Source organism: Delphinus delphis, chromosome 2 (genome assembly GCF_949987515.2).
Source record: "Delphinus delphis chromosome 2, mDelDel1.2, whole genome shotgun sequence".
Lineage (NCBI taxonomy): Eukaryota > Metazoa > Chordata > Mammalia > Artiodactyla > Delphinidae > Delphinus > Delphinus delphis.
Genome location: NC_082684.1, coordinates 74320134 through 74340904, shown reverse-complemented (window position 1 = coordinate 74340904; position 20771 = coordinate 74320134). Strand labels below are relative to the sequence as shown.

The 20771-nt window shown below is 52.6% G+C and overlaps 1 protein-coding gene across 2 annotated transcripts in view; it reads left to right on the top strand.

Moving 5' to 3' along the window:
* THTPA (thiamine triphosphatase) overlaps positions 1-20659 on the top strand; it is a 41908-nt gene extending 21249 nt beyond the window's left edge. Inside the window, exons 1-3 of one of the 2 annotated variants that reach the window (XM_060004827.1) lie at positions 17443-17769; positions 18138-18689; positions 19802-20659. In XM_060004827.1, coding sequence (XP_059860810.1) covers positions 18143-18689; positions 19802-19914 — 660 coding nt within the window. In that variant the 5' untranslated portion in view covers positions 17443-17769; positions 18138-18142 and the 3' untranslated portion in view covers positions 19915-20659. Of the gene's footprint in view, positions 1-17442; positions 17770-18137; positions 18690-19801 lie in introns of those variants that run through there. The other variant, XM_060004826.1, reaches the window with a different exon arrangement.
* Positions 20660-20771: the final 112 nt, after the last annotated feature.

Sequence of the window (20771 nt, the reverse complement as noted above, 5' to 3'; positions counted from 1 at the left end):
GACCCTGTGGGGGAGACACGGAGAGAGCGGAGCTGTGAGGTGGCAGCGGAGACACCCAGTCAGGCAGTAGATTCTCCGGATCCTCCGGCCCCACCCTCCTCCCTGAGCGCCGGATTCAAGCACCCATTTGCCAGCTTGAAGCTTCATTACCTTAGCGTCTAACAGACTTCAAAGTGAACATGTCCAGAATCAGAACTCTTTATTTCTGCCCTGAACTTGTTTCTTCCCATCTTCCCGATCTCAAAACTTGGTACCACCATTTATCTGGTTGCTTAGGCTAGAAACCCAAAGTGTCCTCCCTCTCACCCACAGGCAGGCAATTCGACAGCACCCTCTCATGCGAGCGTCTCCGCCTTCCATTCATCCACGTCTCCGTCAGCACCAGCCTAGCCCAAGCCATTACTGTCGCTTGCCTGAACGAGTGCAACAGACTCCACGTTGGCCTCCACTTACACTACTGCCCCTCCTTCCGCTCAGAATGATCTTTTATTTAATTCTCAATTATGAGAAATGCCAAACATACATAAAGATAGACCAAACAATATGAGGAACCCGTTTGTACTCATCACCCAGCTTCAACAGTCTCCAAACTCAGGGCCAATCTTTTTTTTTCTTTAATTGAAGTGCAGTTTGTGGCAATCTCTGCTTACAGCAAAGTGACTCAGTTACACACACAGAGACATTCTTCTTTATATTCTTTTCCATTATGGTGTATCACGGGATATTGAATATAGTTCCCTGTACTATACAGTAGGACCTTGCTGTTAACTCATGGCCAATCTTGTTTCATCTATATCCTCACCCACTTCCCCTTTTCCTGTATTGTTTTAAAGCAAATTTCAGGCATCATAATCACCTTTCAAAATGTAAACCATACTATATTCTGCTGAGAACCCATCAGTGAGTTCACTGCACTGTAAATAAAATCCAAACTCTGCTCCCTGATCTACAAAAAAGGCCTATTTGATCTGGCACCTGCCTACTTCTGACACATCTTTAATACTCTCCACCCCACCTGGCTGGCTAACTCCAGCCCACTGACCTTCTTGGTTCCTCAAACACACCAAGTTCATTCCCACCTTAGCAGCTTGCCCGAGCTGTTTACTCTGCCTGCAGTGCTCTTCCCCCAGACTTCTGCCCAGTGGCTCCTTGTCATTCGGTGTCTGCTTAAATAGCACCTCTTCCAACAGGCCTCGCCTCTCTACAGAAGCTAACACAACCGGCGGCGGGGGTGGGGGTGGGGGGGGTGGGGGGTGGGGGATGGGGGGTGGGGAGGGGTATTTTCTTCAGAGATTCATCACTACCTGATATTTCCTGGTTTCCTTATTTCTCCCTTCTAGAAACTAAGTTCCATGGGCGCAGGAACTCTGCTTTATTGGTTGCCCTATCATTGGTACCGAGAAAGATGCTTGCCACATACCCATACATGTCTGTTGAATAAATCAGCTCTGGGAAAGACCCTCAGATTTTCCATACCCTGAAGAGTTAGTTTCCCAAAGTCAAGGTCCTCTTGCCAGAGAGGCCACAGTGACTTTCCTCTGGCCTGCAGACACCATGCTGCTCTCAGATGCGTTCCATAGCCATCTCTCATCACAGGTGGAAGAGCTTCTGGCCAATTGAAAGACAATGGCTTGTGTGAGATGAGCCGCACCCCTCCTCCTCCCCAGGGATTAAAAAAAGTAACAGCAATAACATTAAGGTACGTATAGCATGGCCCTGGCACTGTGTTAACTGCTTTAATCAATTATCTCATTTAATCTCACGACAACCTTATTTTATGGGTGAGGCACCCAAGAAAGAGAGGCTGAATTAGCTGATTGTCACAAGCTCCAAGGCGGTGAGACTAGAAAAGGACTGGCGGCCACAGAGCTGGACCCCAAAGCTGTGGCCTGGGCTCCTCCATCTACCCGGACTGCCCCGCAGACACAGTACTGGCGAAATGAGCCTCCCGAAGTCTAGAAGTCAGGATTCCCGAGCTGCCTCCAGCTGACCAGGATTACCGAGCCCCACCCGCTTTTTTACCTTGGTCTCCCCTCAAACTCACCAGTTCCCCCATGCCTCACCATCCCATGCTTCTCCCAGTGTCCCAGGTGGCCTGACTCCTCTTCAGTTCTCAATTATCAGCAGATATCGAACGATTAAACCTTTAGCGCTCAGGCCAGAGTGCTGCCAGGAAGTGGTGTGGCCTCTCCCGCCTTGGGCAGCCTCTAACCCTCACCTTCAGATTCCCTGATTTGGAATGGGTCCTTGGTCTGGCCGCACTCAGCCTGGAGGCCCCCATTCCCACTTCCCTCCTCCTCCTGGGGGGCCAGCCAGGCGTGAAGTCGAAGGAGGAGCCATTAAGGCGCTCCGCGAGGGGCTGGCTCTGCATGCTAATGAAAATGCAAATCAGCACCTGGGCCGAGGTGGGTGGAGAACTAACAGGGAAGTAAAGGAATTGGACGGGGGGCGGGGCGGGGGGGGCAGTTATCTTACATAACCAGAAAGCAGAAGCCCTGAAGTTGTGGGATAGAGGTATTCTTCCTATGGAATCCTTGGGGTGCCGGGGGAAGTGGGGAGATACATGTGCTGGAGTGTGAGGGCCTGACATTCCACTGTCACCCCCATAATGGGGGCTCACCTGGTAGGAAGAACTGAGACCGGGCAAGAGCGGCCCCTCCTGGGCCCTGACACTGAGGGCTGAACCTGGTGGGTGCTCTCCCCGTGCTGGCCCACCTCACATCCGTCAGCAACTTCTCTCTGGCTCCCGAATCACAACTGTAGATCAAACTGCAGAGGAGGGCTAGGAAGACCTAAGCCCCAAATCCTCTCTCCAAAGCTTTTACTTCCCAGGACTGGAAAAAAGACAGCTGATTCCTAGCTAGAAACCAAAGGAGCTTAGCTTTGGGCTAGCTAGTGGGTGAGACCTGGATCAGCGGAGGGAGGGTAGGTCTGAAGCTGTTTAAAATTGCAAATCTCTTTCCCCCCCTCCCCCTCCCCTCCCCCTCTACAGGAAAGAATTTCAATTGCAAATTTATCTCTGCCTCAGTGCCTCTCTTCCCGCTCCCCCCACTGCCACCAACTCCCCTCCCCTCTTCTCTGTGCTTCTCCCATCACCCACTATTTATTACAAACCTTGAACTGCAGCAATTATTTTTTCACTTTCCCCCCCTCCTTCCATTTTCCTCCGCCTCTGTCTTTTCTTCTGTCCCTCTCTGAATCTGTGTCCCTTTCTCTGCTCTTCCTACCTTGACCTCAGTTTTCATCTCTTTCTGGAGACAGGTTCCCACGCACCACGACCAGGCCCAGAGTCTTATTCTCCCTCAGACCACTGTCATTCTTCCTGTGGTTCCAGGCTTTCCTTAAGGGCATCTCCTCTCCCTCAGGGTACACCTTAGACGTGGGGAAAGGGAGAAGGCAAGCCCTTAAAGGCCCTGGCATTCCTGCGTGTGGAGGAGGGAAGGAGGAAGAGGGCGGATCGGGTGTAGGGTGGAGGTGGGGGGATAGTCAAAAGGAAGGACCTGGGTAGAGGCGAGGGCCGGGGGCCCGCGAGGAGAGGGGTTAGGGGAGACAGAGCAGGCAGTGGTGGCGGTGTGATTAGAGCGGAGATTGATGTGAAGGGGCGCCACAGACGGCAGAGAGAGTCAATAAAACGAGAGGATCACATTAGAGGCGACAGAAAGAGCTTTAAATTACAAGGCTGCTGCCACCGAGGGGGATGGGAGGAGGCAGGCCTGGAGCCAGGGGAGGGTGGAGAGTTCTGAGGGTGTAGTCATCCCCTAAGATGAATCATCTAGCTCCAAAATGGCCCTCAGCCTCCAGAGCTCCCTTGCTGCCCCTTCACTCCATCACCCTCCCTAATGCTTCCTTCCCTCACAGCGTGAGGCGAAAGGGAAAATGGAGAGAAAGCTATGGGGAAACAGAAGAGATTTTTGGGGGGTATTGCCCTCTTCCTCTGTCCAGACCCAGGTCCCTTGCTATTCCTCAAGGAGAGAAGGAAAGGATGGCAGTGCTACTTCTTTCAAAGCTCAGCTAGGGACTTGTTGCCCCATCAACATAATCCCTGCACTGAGATATTCTTCCATGGGAGGTGGGCAGAAAAGCACCCTGTAAGTAGCTGGACAAGAATTCCTACTTCTTGAAATGTACCGTACTTAGAACAGGAAGACGCCAGGGAACCAGGAGGCTTCAGGACAGACAGTAGGACCCAGAGAGCTACAAAGAAAGACGTTATGAGAGGGACAGAAAGGCTTGGATGTGAAGTGGAAAGCTGCAAAGGCGGGCTCTGAGACCGCAAAAGACAACACTCTGAGACTTCAGAACCCGAGAATTACAGGAGCCAAAGGAGCTAGGGCAAAGGAAGGACCAAAGAAGTGAGGCCTGAGCAAAGGAAGAATGTGCCCCTCACCGAGGAGGCGCCAGGCCGTGGGGCCTGTAGAACTGGAGGCAAAGCTGGCCAGGGGCACTTCCTCTGGAGCTGGAGCCCCAGCAAGACCAGGACTCCCCTGGGCTGGAGCCCCCTCCCACCTCTGGCAGAGCTGGAGTGGAAAAGTGACACGACTGCCCCCTAGTGGTTATGGAGGGAACATCACCGAGGAGAGGACAGGCCCGCAGGGACAGACTGGCTTTCTCCTCCCAGCTCCCCTTCTTAAAATAAAAAACAAAACCCCCTCTCCTTTCTTTTCTTCAAACCCAACGACAGGGCAAAGTCTTCCCCAGCAAAGTCGGCCAGAGGACACTGGCACATTTGCTTACAATTTGCATACAGTGATTTCCAAGCCCCAGCCCTCCAGACATTTTTGCCTTTCACTTTTCCAATTGTTCCACCTATCCTCTTTCCTTGGAGCCCATTTTAGGGACCTTTTCTTTCTTCTCTCTGAAATCCCTGCCTCCAGCCTGCCCTCTTCCACACTAACTTTGCCCTGCCCTTCTCCCCTTTCGGTTTCAACCTGTTGCTTTTAAGAGGCAGCCACAGAGGGGAGGGGAAGAGAAGCAGGAAAGATGGAGTGTGTGTGCCCACATTAGGGGGAATCAGTCGGCACCAACAGCAAATAAACTCTAACCAGGTGAGATTTCTTTTCTAAGGCAGTGGAAGAACATGGGCTATGGATTCACTTAGACCCAGGTTCAGTCCTGGCTCCCCGCCACTCACCAGCTGTGCAGCCTTGGTAAGTTACTTATCCACTCTGTTTTCTCACCTGGAAACTCCCTGGCCCTCACTCCCAAGTGCTCTTACAGGACAAGGGTTTACAGCTGGCTTTGTGCTGTTATCTGAGCCTGGGTCTCTCCAGTACACCTACAAGATCACATAGCTGCCACCGCTGTCCTTACCCAGCTGTTGTGAAGACTAGTACAGGTAACATGTGAAAAGGGCCCATACTGGTGTCTATCAGGTCAGTTTCTTTCCTTCTCTCTGGCTCTCCACCCTCGCCACCCCAAGAGGGGAGCAAGGTATGTGCAGCTAGGCTGACGCTTTCCTTCTGTCTTGCCCCTTCTTGACCTGGACTCATCCTCTCATCTCTGCCCTTTTCGACTGAGGGCAGATTCTTTGGCGGGCAGGATTTAAATCTAGTCTGCCCAGCAGCAGACTTCATTTCTCACCAGGCCCTCTTGATTGCTGCGTCTAGAGACATCCCATTATCCCAAACCAGAGACTGGAAGCTTTGCCCAGGCTCACACTTGCATCAGAACTATTATGGCCTCTCCTTGCATTAAAACTATCACTTTCTCTGTCTCTAAAGCTTACCTTCTGTATTTAAAAAGAAAACAAAAAAAGGTACTCCTATTCCTCCATTTTAATTCTACCTATCTCTCCTAGACATCTCCCTGGCACCCCAATACTTGGGGAGTGTTTACTTTGTGCAAGAGAATTTTTGTCCTAAAGAGAGAAAATAAGAATGGCAGGAAATGAGACAGGCAGGAAAAGGAGTATCATAGAGGGTAAAGAAAGACAGCCAAGGCAGAGAAGAGGATGGAGGAAGAAGGGAGGGAGAGGGAGGGAAGGAGCGGGGAGCTGGATCTCGATCTGTACATGTAAATACCGAATCTTGGAGAATCTTGAATCTCGTTGAGGGCTCCCAGTTTTGGCAGCAGATTGGGCAGGTGGCCTGTCCCCAGTGAGAGGGATGGAGCAAGCGAGATGCTTAAGGTGGGTGGGTGGGGAACTGGGTGGGGTGTGAGGAGAAAGGAGAGGCTGAGAGGAAGAAGATGGGGGTGGGAGGGAGTAGACAGGGCTAAAAGGGAAGCTGTGCATTAAAACCACAACCAGAGAACATCCATCCACATTTGTGTGGCTTTGTTGAGATGTGCTGCAGTATGTCTGCTGCTGGAGGAGAGGATGTTGTGGAGAGGCGTGGAGCCTCTTGCCAGTGCATCTCCCTCAATGATGCCACAGTGTTAGGACAGCAGTGTGGAGCTGTGTGATCTTGTAGGTGCACTGGAGAGACCCAGGCTTAGATAACCACGCAAAGCCAGCTCTGAACCCTTCTTCTGTATGAGCACTCCAGAGCCAGGGGACAGGGAGCTGTGCCCTTGAACTTAGATTCAGGATCCTATCTGATCCTGGCATGGGGGACCTCTGCGGAAGACCTTTGATCTCCCTGAGCTTGAAAAGAATTACGTGCGATTCTTCTAGAATTACTTGGAAGGATACCATTGTAAGTGTCTGTGTATATAAATAAATCCTTCTGGTTCTCTGATTCTGCATGAACCCTTGTGATAGTAATGACTCTGTTTAAATACTATTAAAACAACAACAACAACTAATAATAATAATAATAGTATCTTTAAATGTTTACCTTGTGTCAGGCACTGTGCTGAGCCCTCTGGAAGCATCACATCACCGAATCCTCCACTACAATCTGATAAAATACATACAGCTACTCATTCCCATTTTACAAACATAGAAAGAGTTAGATGGGTTATGTAATTTTTAAGGTCTAACACTTGGAAAATAGAGTTGAGATTGGCCTCAGGTAGCCTGACCCCAGTGCTCTGCTCTCAAGTTAATTTGTAAGCTTCTGAGCTCTGGCTGGTAAGCATTCTGAATGAGATCCTTGAGTCTGAGTGTGTTACTCTGCTCTTATGTGTGTTGCTTTGAGCATATGTGCTGTCATGCTCTCCTTTGAGCTTGAAAGTGTTAGATGGCCTTCTCCCAGTTAGTGTTAAGATGGGCCAGAACAGGCCACTGCTTTGTGCGACTCCAGGGGGCGCTATTCGCATTGCAGTCTATGCACGGGCCCTGGCCATTCTGTGTGTGTGCGCGCGCGCGCGCGCGCGTGTGTGTGTGTGTGTCTCTCTCTCTCTCTCTCTCTCTCTCTCTCTCTCTCTCTCTCTCTCTGCTGGGGGCGGGGTTGTGGTGGGTATCAGATTTCTGATAACCTCTCTGAAAGTTGGAAGTCTACACATGTGTATTCTTAATAGCATATGAACTTCAGAAAAAACGGTATGGTATTATTTTAAAACATAGCCTTTAAGGTCAGACACCTGGAATCAAATTCTAGTTCTATTCCCTATGATGTAAATGTCCTCGGGTGGGTTGCTTAAAGCTTGTTGCTTCATAAGTAGAATGGGGAATAGTTCCTCCTGGAGTTGTGCCCGTTGAGACGATCATTACTGAGACTGGCACTTTGCATGTGATCAATAAATGGAAACGATAATTGCGCGTCCATGTGTCTTATTCCCCGAGTTCGGGTGTACGTGTATGTTTATTGCTTTTTATTGTGTGTGTGGCTGAGGGCCTGGGTGTAGCCCTGTCCCGGCACCTCTTCGGGGTTAGTGAAGGGTCTCCCCGAGGCTCTCGGTTACACCCGCGTGGGCCCTGGGCTTCCCGTTCAGCGAGAAGTGGTGTCCTGTGCGGGTGTGCTGCCACGTGCCTGGCGTGCCTGTTTGTGCTCGGTGGCCCGGCTGGCGCGGGCGTGTTTGGGGTGGTGGTAATTACTGGGATGGCCCAGCCCTAATGAGTGTGATCTCGTTACACTCTCACCGCCTCTAATGGAGCTAACCTCATTTCACAGCCGTTAGAGATGGAGATGAGGCCCCGCCCCCGGCCCCGCCAGCTGCAGCTCCCGCACCCCGGCCACGTCCTTTCCCTCCGGCTCGCCATTTCCCCGTGCCACCGCTCCTCTCCCTCCCGGTCCTCTGCTCCTCCTTCCAGGCTTCCCTCTCCCGTTCCCCATTGTTCTCTTCCCTTCCCGTCTTTCCGCGCCTCTCTCCCCTGCCCTCCTCTTCCCTCGTCCCCCGTCCCTCCTCTCCTCCATTCCTGGCTTCCTCTCCCCTTTCCTCATCCCCCTCCCTCTTTTTTCCCCGGGTCCGTCTGTCCTCCGCGCCCTCTTCTCCGCGCCCCTCCCCCGCCCTTCCCTGCTGCTGGCCCTCCCCTCCCCCACGGTGCCCCGTCTGGCCAAAGGACAAATCTCAAGGGGAAACCAGCAAAGACAAACAAGGTGCAGTGACTTCATTATCGTCGTTAATTTGCCACTTCAGTTCCTCCCACAAGGGTCAAAGCCGGCACGGCTTGAACTCAGGACTGACGCGGAGGCTGAGCCGGCCGCCTGCCTTTTCCGCCTTAAGCCTCTTCCACAACCGCTCGGCCTCCCTCCTCCTTCTCGGCCGTCATTTCTCTGCAGGGGGTCAGGCTCCGGGTTTTTTCTCTTCCGTTTCTTAGTCCTCGCAGCCTCAGCCTACCGCCTTCCTTCCTTTTTCATTTAAGCCGTGGCCTTCTCTCCACCTCTCTCCCGGCTCCAAGTCACATGGTTTTTACCTTTGACTCCCTCTTTCTCGTCCTATTCAGCCTGCTTCCGCTTTTCCCACTCCTCCCTGACCCGTCCATCCTGAACCAGTATCTTGGTCTTCCCTCTTCCTAACCTCAAGCACACTCCTTTCCCTAAATCACCGGGATTTATCTCTAGGTTTTGAAAACCACATAGCCTGATGAAGCTGGGGATGGGAGGAAGGAGCAGTTTGTGGTCCAAGCAGGAAAAGTGGTACAGAACGTGGAAATGGCTGGATAGAAAGGAAGACAACTGTGATGGGGGGGGGGCGTGACAGGCACACGAGTCAAAGCAAGCAGCAGAATCTAGACTCAGACACTTGAGACTCAAGACACACTGGGCCCCAGAGAAACAACCTTGCCAAGACCAGAGAAAAAGGAGGGTGGGCCAGAGGGCCTTGGGCTTGAGACTGGGGGCTGGGGTGGGGTAGGGGTGCATCACCAACAAAACAAGGAGTGAAAAATCTGAGGATGGAAATGGCGTTTACCCCATCAGTTCCTCAGGGAAACACAACCTAACACTCCTGTCCCACCCTCTGCCCTCCTTCACTGAGAAGCCAAATGATTGGCAACTGACTCTTGACCTTTAGCCCAATGCCAGCCCCAAAGGGAGAGGCTGAGGGTAGTTGGCTGTAACTGGAGGAGGCACCAGGGAAATGTCCACACGTGAAGTAAACGTTTCTTCACCCACCCCTGTCCCACCTACTCTGCACATCAAAATGCCACAGAGGACCAGACACAGCATATGAATGCCCTCTTCTCTCCACAGAGAGTGCTTGCTACTTATGGCCCTCTAATTTCACAGGCCCCTGTGCCAACACTGTACCACTGGGTGGCCCTGCTGTGATTCCAAGGCTGGAACCCTGGCTTCAGTGTAATACCATATTCCTGCCCCAATACAGAGGCAGCTCCTGTTCTCTCATTTGACTTTGAAAGAGAGATTTTGAGGGGTGCCGAGCTGTCTTGGGAGGGATTAGGAAAAGGTGTCTTCTTCCAGGTGCACGGCAGTGGTGCAGCTTGGTGACAGGAGAGCAGGTGGATCTCAGCCCTGTTACCCCTTAACTGGGCACCCTAGACAACTGGACACAGAGGCCCTGGTCTGCACGAGTGCTTATAAGAGGGGGATACTGAGAGCCAATGGGATTACCTCAGGGTGCTGAAAGGCACCTCTAAATCCTTCACCCTGTCTCACCAGCCTGGCGGGGGGGAGGACGGGTGGGCAGGCAGTCCCCTGGGGCTTTCCACAGTGAGGCAAGGGGCTCTAGAAAAGTGAGGGGTGGGATGACTGAGAAGCCAGAGAAGAAAGATGGAAAAATCAATGAAATGAGTTTCTAACAGTGAGGTAAAGGACCGCCGTGTCGACAGCCTGTCGCCTGCTGCAAAATATGTGCTGCCCAAGTCCATGGCGGTGGCTGACAGTGCATCCAGCCGCCGCTGTCCTCCCTGCAGGCCCCCGCCCACTGGCCCCTTCTCCAGCTGCCCTGGCCTTTCTTATTATAGCTAGACTCTCCCCCAGGGCTCCCAGCTCGCTTCCTCTCATCCCGAGCTTCTTTCCTAGATTCCTTTGATCCATTTGCCACAGGAACAGGTTAAGTTATAATTCCTGATTGGGTGCATCTTTCTCCTCTATGGCTTCCGTGTTTAGACTCCCCGCCCTTCAGACCTCAGAGCTGTGATGAGCTCCGCATCTCCTGCCTCTCCCTCTTTTACTTTATGTCTCTCGACTCCAGCAACGCATTGCGTAGTCAGATGTCAAGGCCATCCCTCACAGGGTTTCTTACATCCAAGTCTGTGCCTCTTTCTGCCTTTTGGCCCACTTGGCCAATGCTGACTTCCTTGTAATTGTCTGGATTTGGACAGGGTGTTTAGGATGGGCCTGGAATTGATTTATGAACTCTTTGTGATCAGCACGTGCGTGCGCACGTGTGTGTGTGTGTGTGTGTGTGTGTGTACTTAATTTATATATGGCAGATTCAATTGTGGTTTCACGATTGGGAATGGGGTGGGGTAAGGATGCTACTTCCAATTCAAAATCTCCGACTCTATCTTTAGAAACAACTCTCAACCTTTTCTGGAAACCACCTCCTTTCTCTAGCCTCCTCCATATCTTCCTTCTGGGCTCCTAAGACTGTTCATTCATGTTTTCCTCCCATTATCTCTGCAAAGACTCCCCAGATCAGCCCCTAGAGTCAGCCCTGGATGCTTCCAAGTGGGCCCCTAACCCAGTCTCTCCTCTCTCTGCCTCAGATCTCACAGTTGCTCCCCTCCAGCCTTTTCCTTCAGTGTCTGCTTTCCCAGCTTGCCCATTTATGCAGACTTAGGCCTGAGGGGCGGGGTGAAAGGAAGGTGGGCAAGTCTTTTCCTTAGCCTCTCCCTATTAATTTGACCTCTTGATCAATAGATATTAAGCATCCTCTGTGTGACAGACATTGTGCTAGGTCCTGGAAAACGATGGGAAACTAGACAGATGCAGCCCCTGCTCATATGGCCAACAGGACTCACCCTGGATCTCTCACCCGACAGCTTCTCTCAGAGTCCCCCTTTTTTTTCCCCTCCCTCCACAGCCAAGTTCCACCATGCCCTCTGGCATTTCAGAATCCTTCCCTATTCTGTATCCCTGCTTCACACAGCTCTCACACAGCTCCTATCCCCTCTAATCTGCATTTCCAGCTTCCGGCTCCATTCCTAAACCCAAAGCAAGGTTCATCTTACATTTTCAGGGACTCCCCTCCCTGCTCACAGAGCCCTTCTCCTTTCACATTCTGTAAATGCCATTTCCAGCTCTCTTCCTTCTTTCCTGCTTTTCAGTCCCACCATCCCGTCCTCAATGCCCCTGTCTCCTGAGGTCCCTTTCCCTTGCTCCTGCAGGCTCTAGTGAACCTCAGGTGCTCACAAACAAGACTTCATTTGGAGCTAAGAACAGCTCCAGGGCGGCAAGGTCAAGCTACCAGATGCAGGAATCCTACAGATTTGACTCTGGCCCCAGCCCCATATGTGTGCAGCTCCCCAGCAAAGCAGCAAGTTGCTCCTCTATGGGTCTTAAGGTAACACCGGCTGCTCTGACATCATGGAGGGAGGACCCCTGTCAGGTTGCCAAGGCAACACCAGCAGTTTATGACATCAGAGGCTGGAGGTCTTTGGTGCTCAGGGGGCTAGAAAGATTCCAGTTCCTATCAGCTAAAGTAAATGGGAATTCTACTTTTTCATGTCTTTGCTCACGTTGCCCTGGCTTGGGGTTGAAAAGCAAAGGCCTCCGGGGGGGTAGTGAGGAATTTGGCCAATGGAACGAGCCAAATCTCTCCTTCTCTTCACCAGATATCTCTGCGCTCTCTCTCCTCTCCTTTGGCATCTCCCTCTTTTGGGGCTTTGCCCAGTGGTATTTCTGCTCTGCCTTTTTTCCAAATCGCCCCTCCTGCTGTGCTCTCTTTGCATCCATCATGCTGTGTCCTTCTCACACCAGAGGCATTTGTTTCCTTTGATATCTCATCTCTCCTCTCTCCCCCTACCAAGCTCTGTGCAGCTCTGATCTGCTTCAGCACTCCTCCCTTTGCCTTCCATTTCCCTTCTTTGTACCATACTCTTTTCCCACCTCATCTTATTCTTCCATTCCTCCTTTCCCCCATTTTACCACTGTATTTATTCAGTTCATATTGCTTTTTCTGATGACCTTCCTCTTGAGAAATAATCTATCCTTTCTCTCCCTCTCTCCTTCTGTATCACTATTAATTCATGTTTTATTTCATTCTCCCAATTTTCATTAATCACCCCTTGGTTCCTCCCCTGCCCCCCCATTCCACATGTATTTTCATCCCTTCCTTTGCGCGTTCCTCATGTCATGCATTTCTCTACCCCATGCATTTATTGCACCCGGCCTCCCTTTCCTTTCTGTCACTCTATTCACCTCTGAAATTTTCCATTTTCTGCCCATATCTACCTCCTCCTTTTACCCTTCAAGCTCCTGAAGTCTGGAAAAACAATAATGGGCGTAAAACAAGGTAAACTCTCCAGACTCTTTATCCACCTTTCCCATTCTTCAGGCTGAATGAACCTGGCCCCTTGCATAAGATATCAATCGCTTCCGTCACACTAAAGAAAACTGCCTCGTAAAGAATCATGCTGAATCCAAATATGATAAAGAGTGAGGACCCAGGAAAAAGATGAATTAGAAGGTAGAGAAAGAGCCACAGATGTCTAGAATGAACTGAAAGATAAGGGGCAACCAAGCAGGGTGGAGCTTAGAATCCCAGAGAACGTCCCTTTACAAAATCAAAGTTGACAGTGAATGAACATAATGGCCCTGACTGATGAAGGGGTTCTATGCCCCTGGAAGTCCAGTAAGTTGATTTCTTGGCCTGTTTATGTGCTTTCACAAACCATACTTCCCAACTCCCCCAGCCCCTTTGCTCTCTGGTACATTCGCTGCTGCAGTTAAAATGCTGGGTGAGAAGGTAAGGAATACAAGAAACTTAGGGTGACCAAGGATAAACGGTAGGAGGAGTGCAGATTGTGGGAACAAGGGTGAAGAAGAGGCAAAGGAGATCATGGGAGACAGGGATGGGGAAAAAAGGGGGTGAAACAAAATGGGGAAATGAAATGATATATAATGGTAAAGTGAGGGAAGGGAGGAAAACCAAGTCAGAAAGGAAGAGGTTTGTGGTGGGAAGCTCCTGGAGAGGCAGATGACACACAGGAGACCAGAGGTGAGGTCCTGATGGGGGACACAGGCACATGGCAAAGGGGACAGTCAACAATGCTAGGAAGTTCCAAAGCTCCCTGGGTGAAGATGGAAGAGGAGGCCATCCTGGCCATGCTGAAAGGGCACTCGAATCCTTGGGGGAGACACATCTGCTCCATCCCTCCACTCTTCCAGGCCTCTGACCAGTGACTACCACAAACATCAGTCATGACTGATAAGCAAACTCCAAAGCGGCCTGAAAAGGCCAGAGATATCCATTCAGACCCTGAAGGAAAGGGCATGGAGTCCTAGGTGGGTAGAACAGTCAGGCAGCCAAGGTGTAACACACAGTGACAGGGACACACAGGGAAAGGATCACCCGGGTAGGAGGTCACATCCGGAGATAGTGACACACAGACAGACTCGGAGATGGATGGGTGGGGAGAATGAATGAGGTGTAGAATGTCAAAATCCAGAGGTAGGGACACATGGACAGAGACCAGCGGGGCAACAGGAGCAGCAAAACGCGTGGTCGAGTTCTCGTTGATAGGGCTATTCAGAGAGAGGGACAGACAAGAGCAGATGGAGAGCTGGGGGCCAGGAGAGACACACTTCACCTTGAATAGGAGTAGAGGCCTCCCCTCACCTACTACTCACACCTTTCCAAAACAAAACAAAACAAACAAAACCCAACCCCCCCAAACCAACAAACAACTCAACTTCTGGCAAAACCTAAGATCGAAGATTAAGGGTATCCACGTCCTCTCCCACCCTCCCACCCCCCCAGCGCGCTTGCCCATCCATCTGCCTGCCTGCTAGCCGCCGTTCCTCCCCCATCCTGCGGCCGGCGGGGGGCCACCGAGACCCAGGCGCCTCCAGACTGACAGCTCCGAGCCCCCGCACTCCCCGGCCTCCCCTTCCCTCCGGGACCCCCGCTCCCTGCACAGCTCGGCGCGGCCCGTCTAGGCTCTCGTTACCCTCCATCTGTCCGGCTGGCTCCTGGTCCAGCCTCGAAACCTTTCCCTTCCCCGTCTCTACCTCCACCCCGGCATCTCTCTCTTCGCCCCATTCTCGCTCGCAGGCCCTCTCCTTCCCTCCCATACCCCTGTCCCTCCTTCTCCTCAGGCTCTCGGTGTGTCCGTCTGTCCGTCCGGGTCCCCTCCCCCAGTCCCTTCCCGTCCCTCTCCGTGCCCTCCAGCGGCAGTCTCCGAGCGCCTCCTCTCCCCTCCGTCTCAAGCTTCCAAAGAGCAAGGAAGGGAAGAAGAGAGAGGGAGAGGAGAAAAAAAACCAACCCAGCAGCATCGGAAATCGATGCACTTACACCTCAGCTGGAAGCAGGGACGGGAGTCGAACCGCGGCCGCCCAGCAGCGCGAGGCGGGGAGGGGAGGGGGTGGCTCTTGGAAGGGACTTCTCCGATGTGTTGATTCCTTTTTTTCCCCTCCTCCTCCCTCCCTCCAGCGCTCACTCCGGGGCGTCGGGGACGGAGATGGAAAAAATAAATAAATAAATTCACGGCGGTGAGGGAAGTGAAGGAAAATAATCAATGCTATTTGGCTGCGGCTGAAGTGTTTTCCCGGCTTCGTGAGGGGGTTTCCATTGATTCACCCTGGGCACTCGCTCGCTCCCTGCCTCCTCCTCCTCCTCCTCGCCCTCCTCCTCCTCCTCCTCGCCCTCCTCCTCCTCCTCCTCCTCGCCCTCACTCCTCCGCCTCATTCACTGGCTGGAGCCGAGGCGTCCCACACAATGGAATAATCAATACCCAGGCGCCCGGGGCGGCCCCACTGAGCAGGTGCAGCGGCCCGCCCGCCGCGGAGTATGCCGGGAGTTGTAGTCCGCCCGCCCCCGCCCCGGCCCCCCGTTTCTAGAGCTTGTGTCCGCCTGCTTGGCTGGACTGTGGGCGGGACTCGAGGCCCGAGGACAGGCGGATAGCGGTCCTGGCCACCTGCTTGACTGTGGGGCCAGGTCCAAGCCGGTGCCTGCAAAGAGGGCAGGCTCCTTTAAACACTTTCCTGTCTTCTCCTCCTCTTCCTTCTGCCTGCAGAAATCGCACACGTGTTTTGTAATTTTGTTTTAAATCAGTTCTAGAGCAAGTCCTGGCTTCTGCCAGCTTCCCGGAGCCACTCGAGGCCTATCTCTCTTTCTTCACTCCCTTCTTCTTGCTTTATTAGTTCCTGTCCCTTCCAATTGGGCACTAGAACCTTATCTTCCACAGCAATTAGTCTTGGTCCCTGGGAGCTTCTGTCTCCTCCACGTGGTCACAGAGTCCCCATAGTTGGGTGGGGGGAGCGGAGGTTCTGGCTCCCCATCCTCATCTTCAGTTTATCAGCTCCTATAAGCTCTCCTATATTCTAATAACAATAGCTGCTAAAATTAATTGACCGCATAGGGACAGTTCCAAGCACTTTTACATATATTAACTTATTCAATCCTCACAACTAGTCTCATTTTACAGTTGAGGAAACCAGGGCACAAACAAGTTAATTAACTGGCCCAAGGTCACACGGCCAATAAGTGACCTCTCCAGGATTCAAATCCTGATAGTCTGACTGCAGACCTCACACTAGCTGCTATAGCCTACTTCTCTTAAAAGAAAAAAATCCTGGAGTTCACAGGAAAAAAGGAAGGAGAAAGAAACTAACATTTTGAATCTCTGTGATGTGACAGTTTGTCACTGAATTCCTCACACTTAACTGTGAGACAGTCCACATTTTACCAAAGAGAAAACAGAGGTTTAGGGAGGTGGAGTTGCTAGCCCAATGCCAAACACCAGTAAAGTGAAGATGGGACTCAACTCCAGGTCTGTCTAGCTTTGGAGTCTGGTCTTTCCTTTTCCTTAAACTGCTGCCTTGGCCCTACTGGACTGGACTTTATAACTCACAGAAGAGATTAAGTCTTCTTCCTCTGGGCAACAAAACTGATAAGCAAAGGACAGATGAAAAGCAGGCCAGTGAAAGGAATTAGGGGCTGGGGTCCCTCCCCTCTCTGCACATTGGTACCTGTCATAGGATGTGGCGGGGTACGCCTTAAAGAGATCCCAAGTTCAGGATGCCATGTCTGTAAACCAGTGTCCTCTCCACAGTACCTCCCATGGGTCACGTGTTTCCAGAAACATACTGGGGAGAGGACAGGTATTGAGAACCTAGCACTTCGCACCCATCCTAGGAGCAGGCCCAGGAGCTGACAAGAGCCACTGTTCTTCAGCAAGCTACCTTACTCAAAGAATCAGACATGCAGTTGATGCCTCCAGCTAATCATAGCCCTGGGAGGGAGTAAGGAGAAGAAGCCTTCTCTATTTTGTCTCCCAAAGCAAAGGGCCATTCTCATGTCTTCCTATATTTTAAATGAACATAAGTATTTCTCCTATTCCTGACAAAGCCTGCTCAGGGGCCGCTGGACAAACTCCTCAGTCTGACACTCAAAACCTTTTCCAGCCTGCCCTCAAGTGTATTTCTAGATTCATTTCTTTCCTCTTACACATGGGCCAGGTGCTCTCCATCTTCTGAGCCTTTGCTCATGCTGTTCCTGTCACCATCTTGGTCTCCAACCGTTGAAATTCCATCATGTCTTTAGTTTTCATCCAAAATATCACTTCCTCCTCTTACAGAAAGTCTCCCATCCACCCTTCTCCTGAACATTCATGGGGATGTATTAACTCCCCTTTAAAACTCCAGAGTCTAGAATAGCTGTACTGGTCTTAGTTATCCTTTTTTTTTTTTCCCTAGCTCATTCCCACTGGCCTGCATTCAGTGGGACACCATACTAGTTAATAAAATATTTGCTGGACAGCGTCTGAGTGAGTGGCTTGTATTCCAGGCCCATCGGCCAACGGGGTGAGGGGGTTGGAGACAGGACTGGGGCCTCAGCTCCTTTTCCATCCGACTCTCTCAACTTTAGGTCGAGTCCCGCTGGCGTTAATCGCAGCTTTCCTGTCACCATAGCGACGCGTGGGGCAAGAAAGCAAAGTCTCCCTTTGGAACTACAACTCCCATCATGCACCCGGGCCCCAGGGTGCCGACTCAGCCGGCGGCCTGAGAGCCGGGCCGCTCCCACCCCCGAGAGCGGCAGGGGTCTGGGAAGAGAAGCAGAGCGCAGGGAGATGGCCTCTCTCTCGGCCCACCGCGGAGGTTGCGGCCTCCCATAAGCTAGCAGGCTTCTCGGGCCCCGGCCTGCCGTCGGCTTCGCCACAGCGGGCCTAATATGGCCGCTTGTGCCGGGATCTCCCGGGTGTGCAGAGAACCGGGCCGAGGTCCGGGGCCAGGAACTGCTCCCGGCATTCCTCGCGGGCGTGGCGTGGGCTCCCTTCCCCCTTCTCCAGGTCCCGCGAGAGGGAGATCCTGGGGCTTTGAGGTGAGACCCGAGGCTCCGCTGGCCGTTGCTGTGGGGGGATCGGGCGGGGTCGCCACCGGCAGTGAGCCGCCGTCCTCCCGGGGTAGCATGGTGTCTAGCGGGCGCGTTGAAAGGACACCCGCTACACCTGCTTTCTAGAGAGCCCTTTGGATTGAGGGCATTTTCAGCAGTGGAAGGGGTCTAACTGGAGACTTATCCCTATTGCTGAACCTTAGAACATCAGAGACAAGAAGGGGCCATCCATCACAGAGGCAGGGAGGAAGGGCCCCCAACAGAGAGCCCTGTGACAGTGTGTGCGCTTCCTAACTTCTTCCGGGGGTAGGGGTCTTTGGGAGCTCAGCCAATGTTTGTTGATTGACTGATTGCAGGTAGCATGGCCCAGGGCCTGATTGAAGTGGAGCGAAAGTTCGTTCCCAGCCCTGGCACAGAGGAGCGGCTGCAGGAATTGGGGGGTACCCTGGAGCGCCGAGTCACTTTCCGAGACAGCTACTATGACACCCCTGAGCTGAGCCTCATGCGGGCTGACTACTGGCTCCGACAGCGAGAGGGCAGTGGATGGGAGCTCAAATGTCCCGGAGCAGCAAGTGTTTCAGGACCCCACACTAAGTACATGGAACTCACAGCTGAGCCTGCAGTTGTGGCCCAGCTCTGTGAGGTGCTGAGGGCTGAAGTCCCGGGGGCTGGAGGCATGGCTGCTGTGCTGGGCCCGCTGGGGCTGCAGGAAGTAGCTAGTTTTGTGACTAAGCGTAGTGCCTGGAAACTGGTGCCGCGCGGAGCTGATGAAGAGGAGCGGCCGCTCAGGGTGGACCTGGATACAGCTGACTTTGGCTACGCTGTGGGTGAGGTGGAGGCCCTGGTGCAAGAGGAGGCCGAAGTCCCAGCTGCCCTGGAGAAGATCAACAGCCTCAGCAGCATGCTTGGTGAGGGAGACAGGCCCTTCTGTGCTTCCCTTGCTCCTCTTCTGGGTGTACCCGCTGGGCCAGTTAGTGGGGAGGGTCTCGAGGCTATTTCTGGGGAATTACTTCAGCAATTTTCTAGAGGACCCGGTTTGCTTAGGGCTCTATCAAATCCGGTTTCTTCTTTTGCAGTAGTTGTCTAACCTGGATTGAATCCTTCCATGTGTCTCTAATCCATCCCAGTCGTTGTCTCATGTAGTTCTCATACCTCTAGTCACTGCAAGTGTCCTTCAGTTCTCTTTGTCAGTTCTCCTCTTCCATCTTTCCATCCATCCTTCCTTCCCCCAACTCCTGTCCTCTCACTTTTACAACTAAATCCTCATTTAATTTGTCCTATTGGCTTGAGTAAAAGGCGAGAACGTTGTGTCTATGTGACTGTGGGGCAAACGTTAGCAGATTAGTTTTTCCATTCCCAGGCTTAGCTCCCTTGTACACAGTTCATCCACAGGAGTATAGTGTCGTGCATGCCGTCGGGCCTTACAGCCCTGGAACGCTGCTCTTGCCTCCCCAGCAAACCCACAGCGAGTTCCCTGCTATCTGCCCGGCATGCTGCCAGGCACTAACATTCAGACACTGGCTTATTGTGACTCCACAGCACACAGGCTAGAATTCCCCGTGAATCCCAGCCCATGGCTGTAGCTGCGTCTCTTCTTCCTACATCCCTTGGTTTCTCTCTCTGTGTGCATCTCTGCATGTGCTTCATTACCAAGCTAATGAGCTTTGGCCTGGCTGGATAGGCTTTAATCTTGATTGGGGGGCAGACGCAGTAATTGAAATGAGTCGCTATTGAGGCACCCTCTGTCTTCATGGTGCCTGAGTGCCTTTCACCACTTCTTGCTGGAGGAGAGGCTCATGCTTGGCTTCCCAGGCCCACTGCTGCCTCAAGTGGCCCTCTTAGGCCCCGCTTCCCTAGGCTAATCAGGGAGTGGGCTGGCAAGTTAGAGAAGCTGGTTGGACGGTGTTCGGAATCCCAGTGCTGCCTTGGAAACAACTTTGGGGTCCAGCTGCGTGGGCAGGGAGAGTCAAAGCATTTTCGGCTCTGTCTGGTTCTCTGCTCATTCTCCTTTTGCCTGTAGGTGTGCTGGCGCAGGAGACGGCACCTGCCAAGCTGATTGTGTACCTACAGCGCTTCCGGCCTCAGGACTATCAGCGCCTGCTAGAAGTGTACAGCTCCACAGAGAAGCCTTAGGGGACTGGAAGATCCAGACGTGACACTGGGCTAGGGTGTCACTTGCCCGATGGGGAAGAAAGCTCCGGGTTGAATGAGGTTCATTCCTGGGCTCACTGTGCCTCTTCCTCTCTGGCTCCCCTTCCCACGGTGACTCCTCTCTCTCCAGCTCCGCCTGTTCCTTCCCCCTACCCTCAGCTATCCTTCCTGGAGCCCTCCCTGGCTGCCCCCTCTCCCTCATCCGTCAGATGCAATCTGTGGGCCGCCCCTCTCCCCTGGCCGCTAAGCAGCCTCCATTGATTTCCGCTCGTGTTTATAGGATTTCCACTTAGCCGTGATCAGTAGTTAAGCACAGGAAAATCCCTTGCCACCCTCCCTCCCTTGGTCGATGCCATTGATTCTGCCAGCGGCTCCTAAACCGCTTTACAGCTGAGTTAGAGATGAGGGGAGGCAGCAGGGATTTCCCTGCCCTGGGGTATGGGGAATAGCAGAAGGCTGGGGAAATGGGTGGGAGTCCCTGTTAGAAATCTAGAAATTCTGGTTTGATGTTGCCCCTGTGCCCTGCTCTGGCCCAGAGGGTAGAGTGCCTCCTGTGGAAGTTTAGGGGCACATTTGCCCCCCAGCCTGGAAAGGGGTAAAAAGAAAACCTTCCTTTGTTGAAACCAGTTCCAAAGGCTTAGGGCAAGATACCTACTTCCTGTGTAAGAAGGCTCTTCCCTGGCTGTGCTTCACACACGTTTTCTACCTCAAATATGGCTTCCCCCCTCAGGCTTTATTGGGCTTTCACTATTTGTAGGGTTGGGGGCAGCCCCCCCACCCCAGTGGCAAGTACAGGACCAGAGTGCCACCTGCTGGCTGTCCTCAGATAGCGGCTCCCC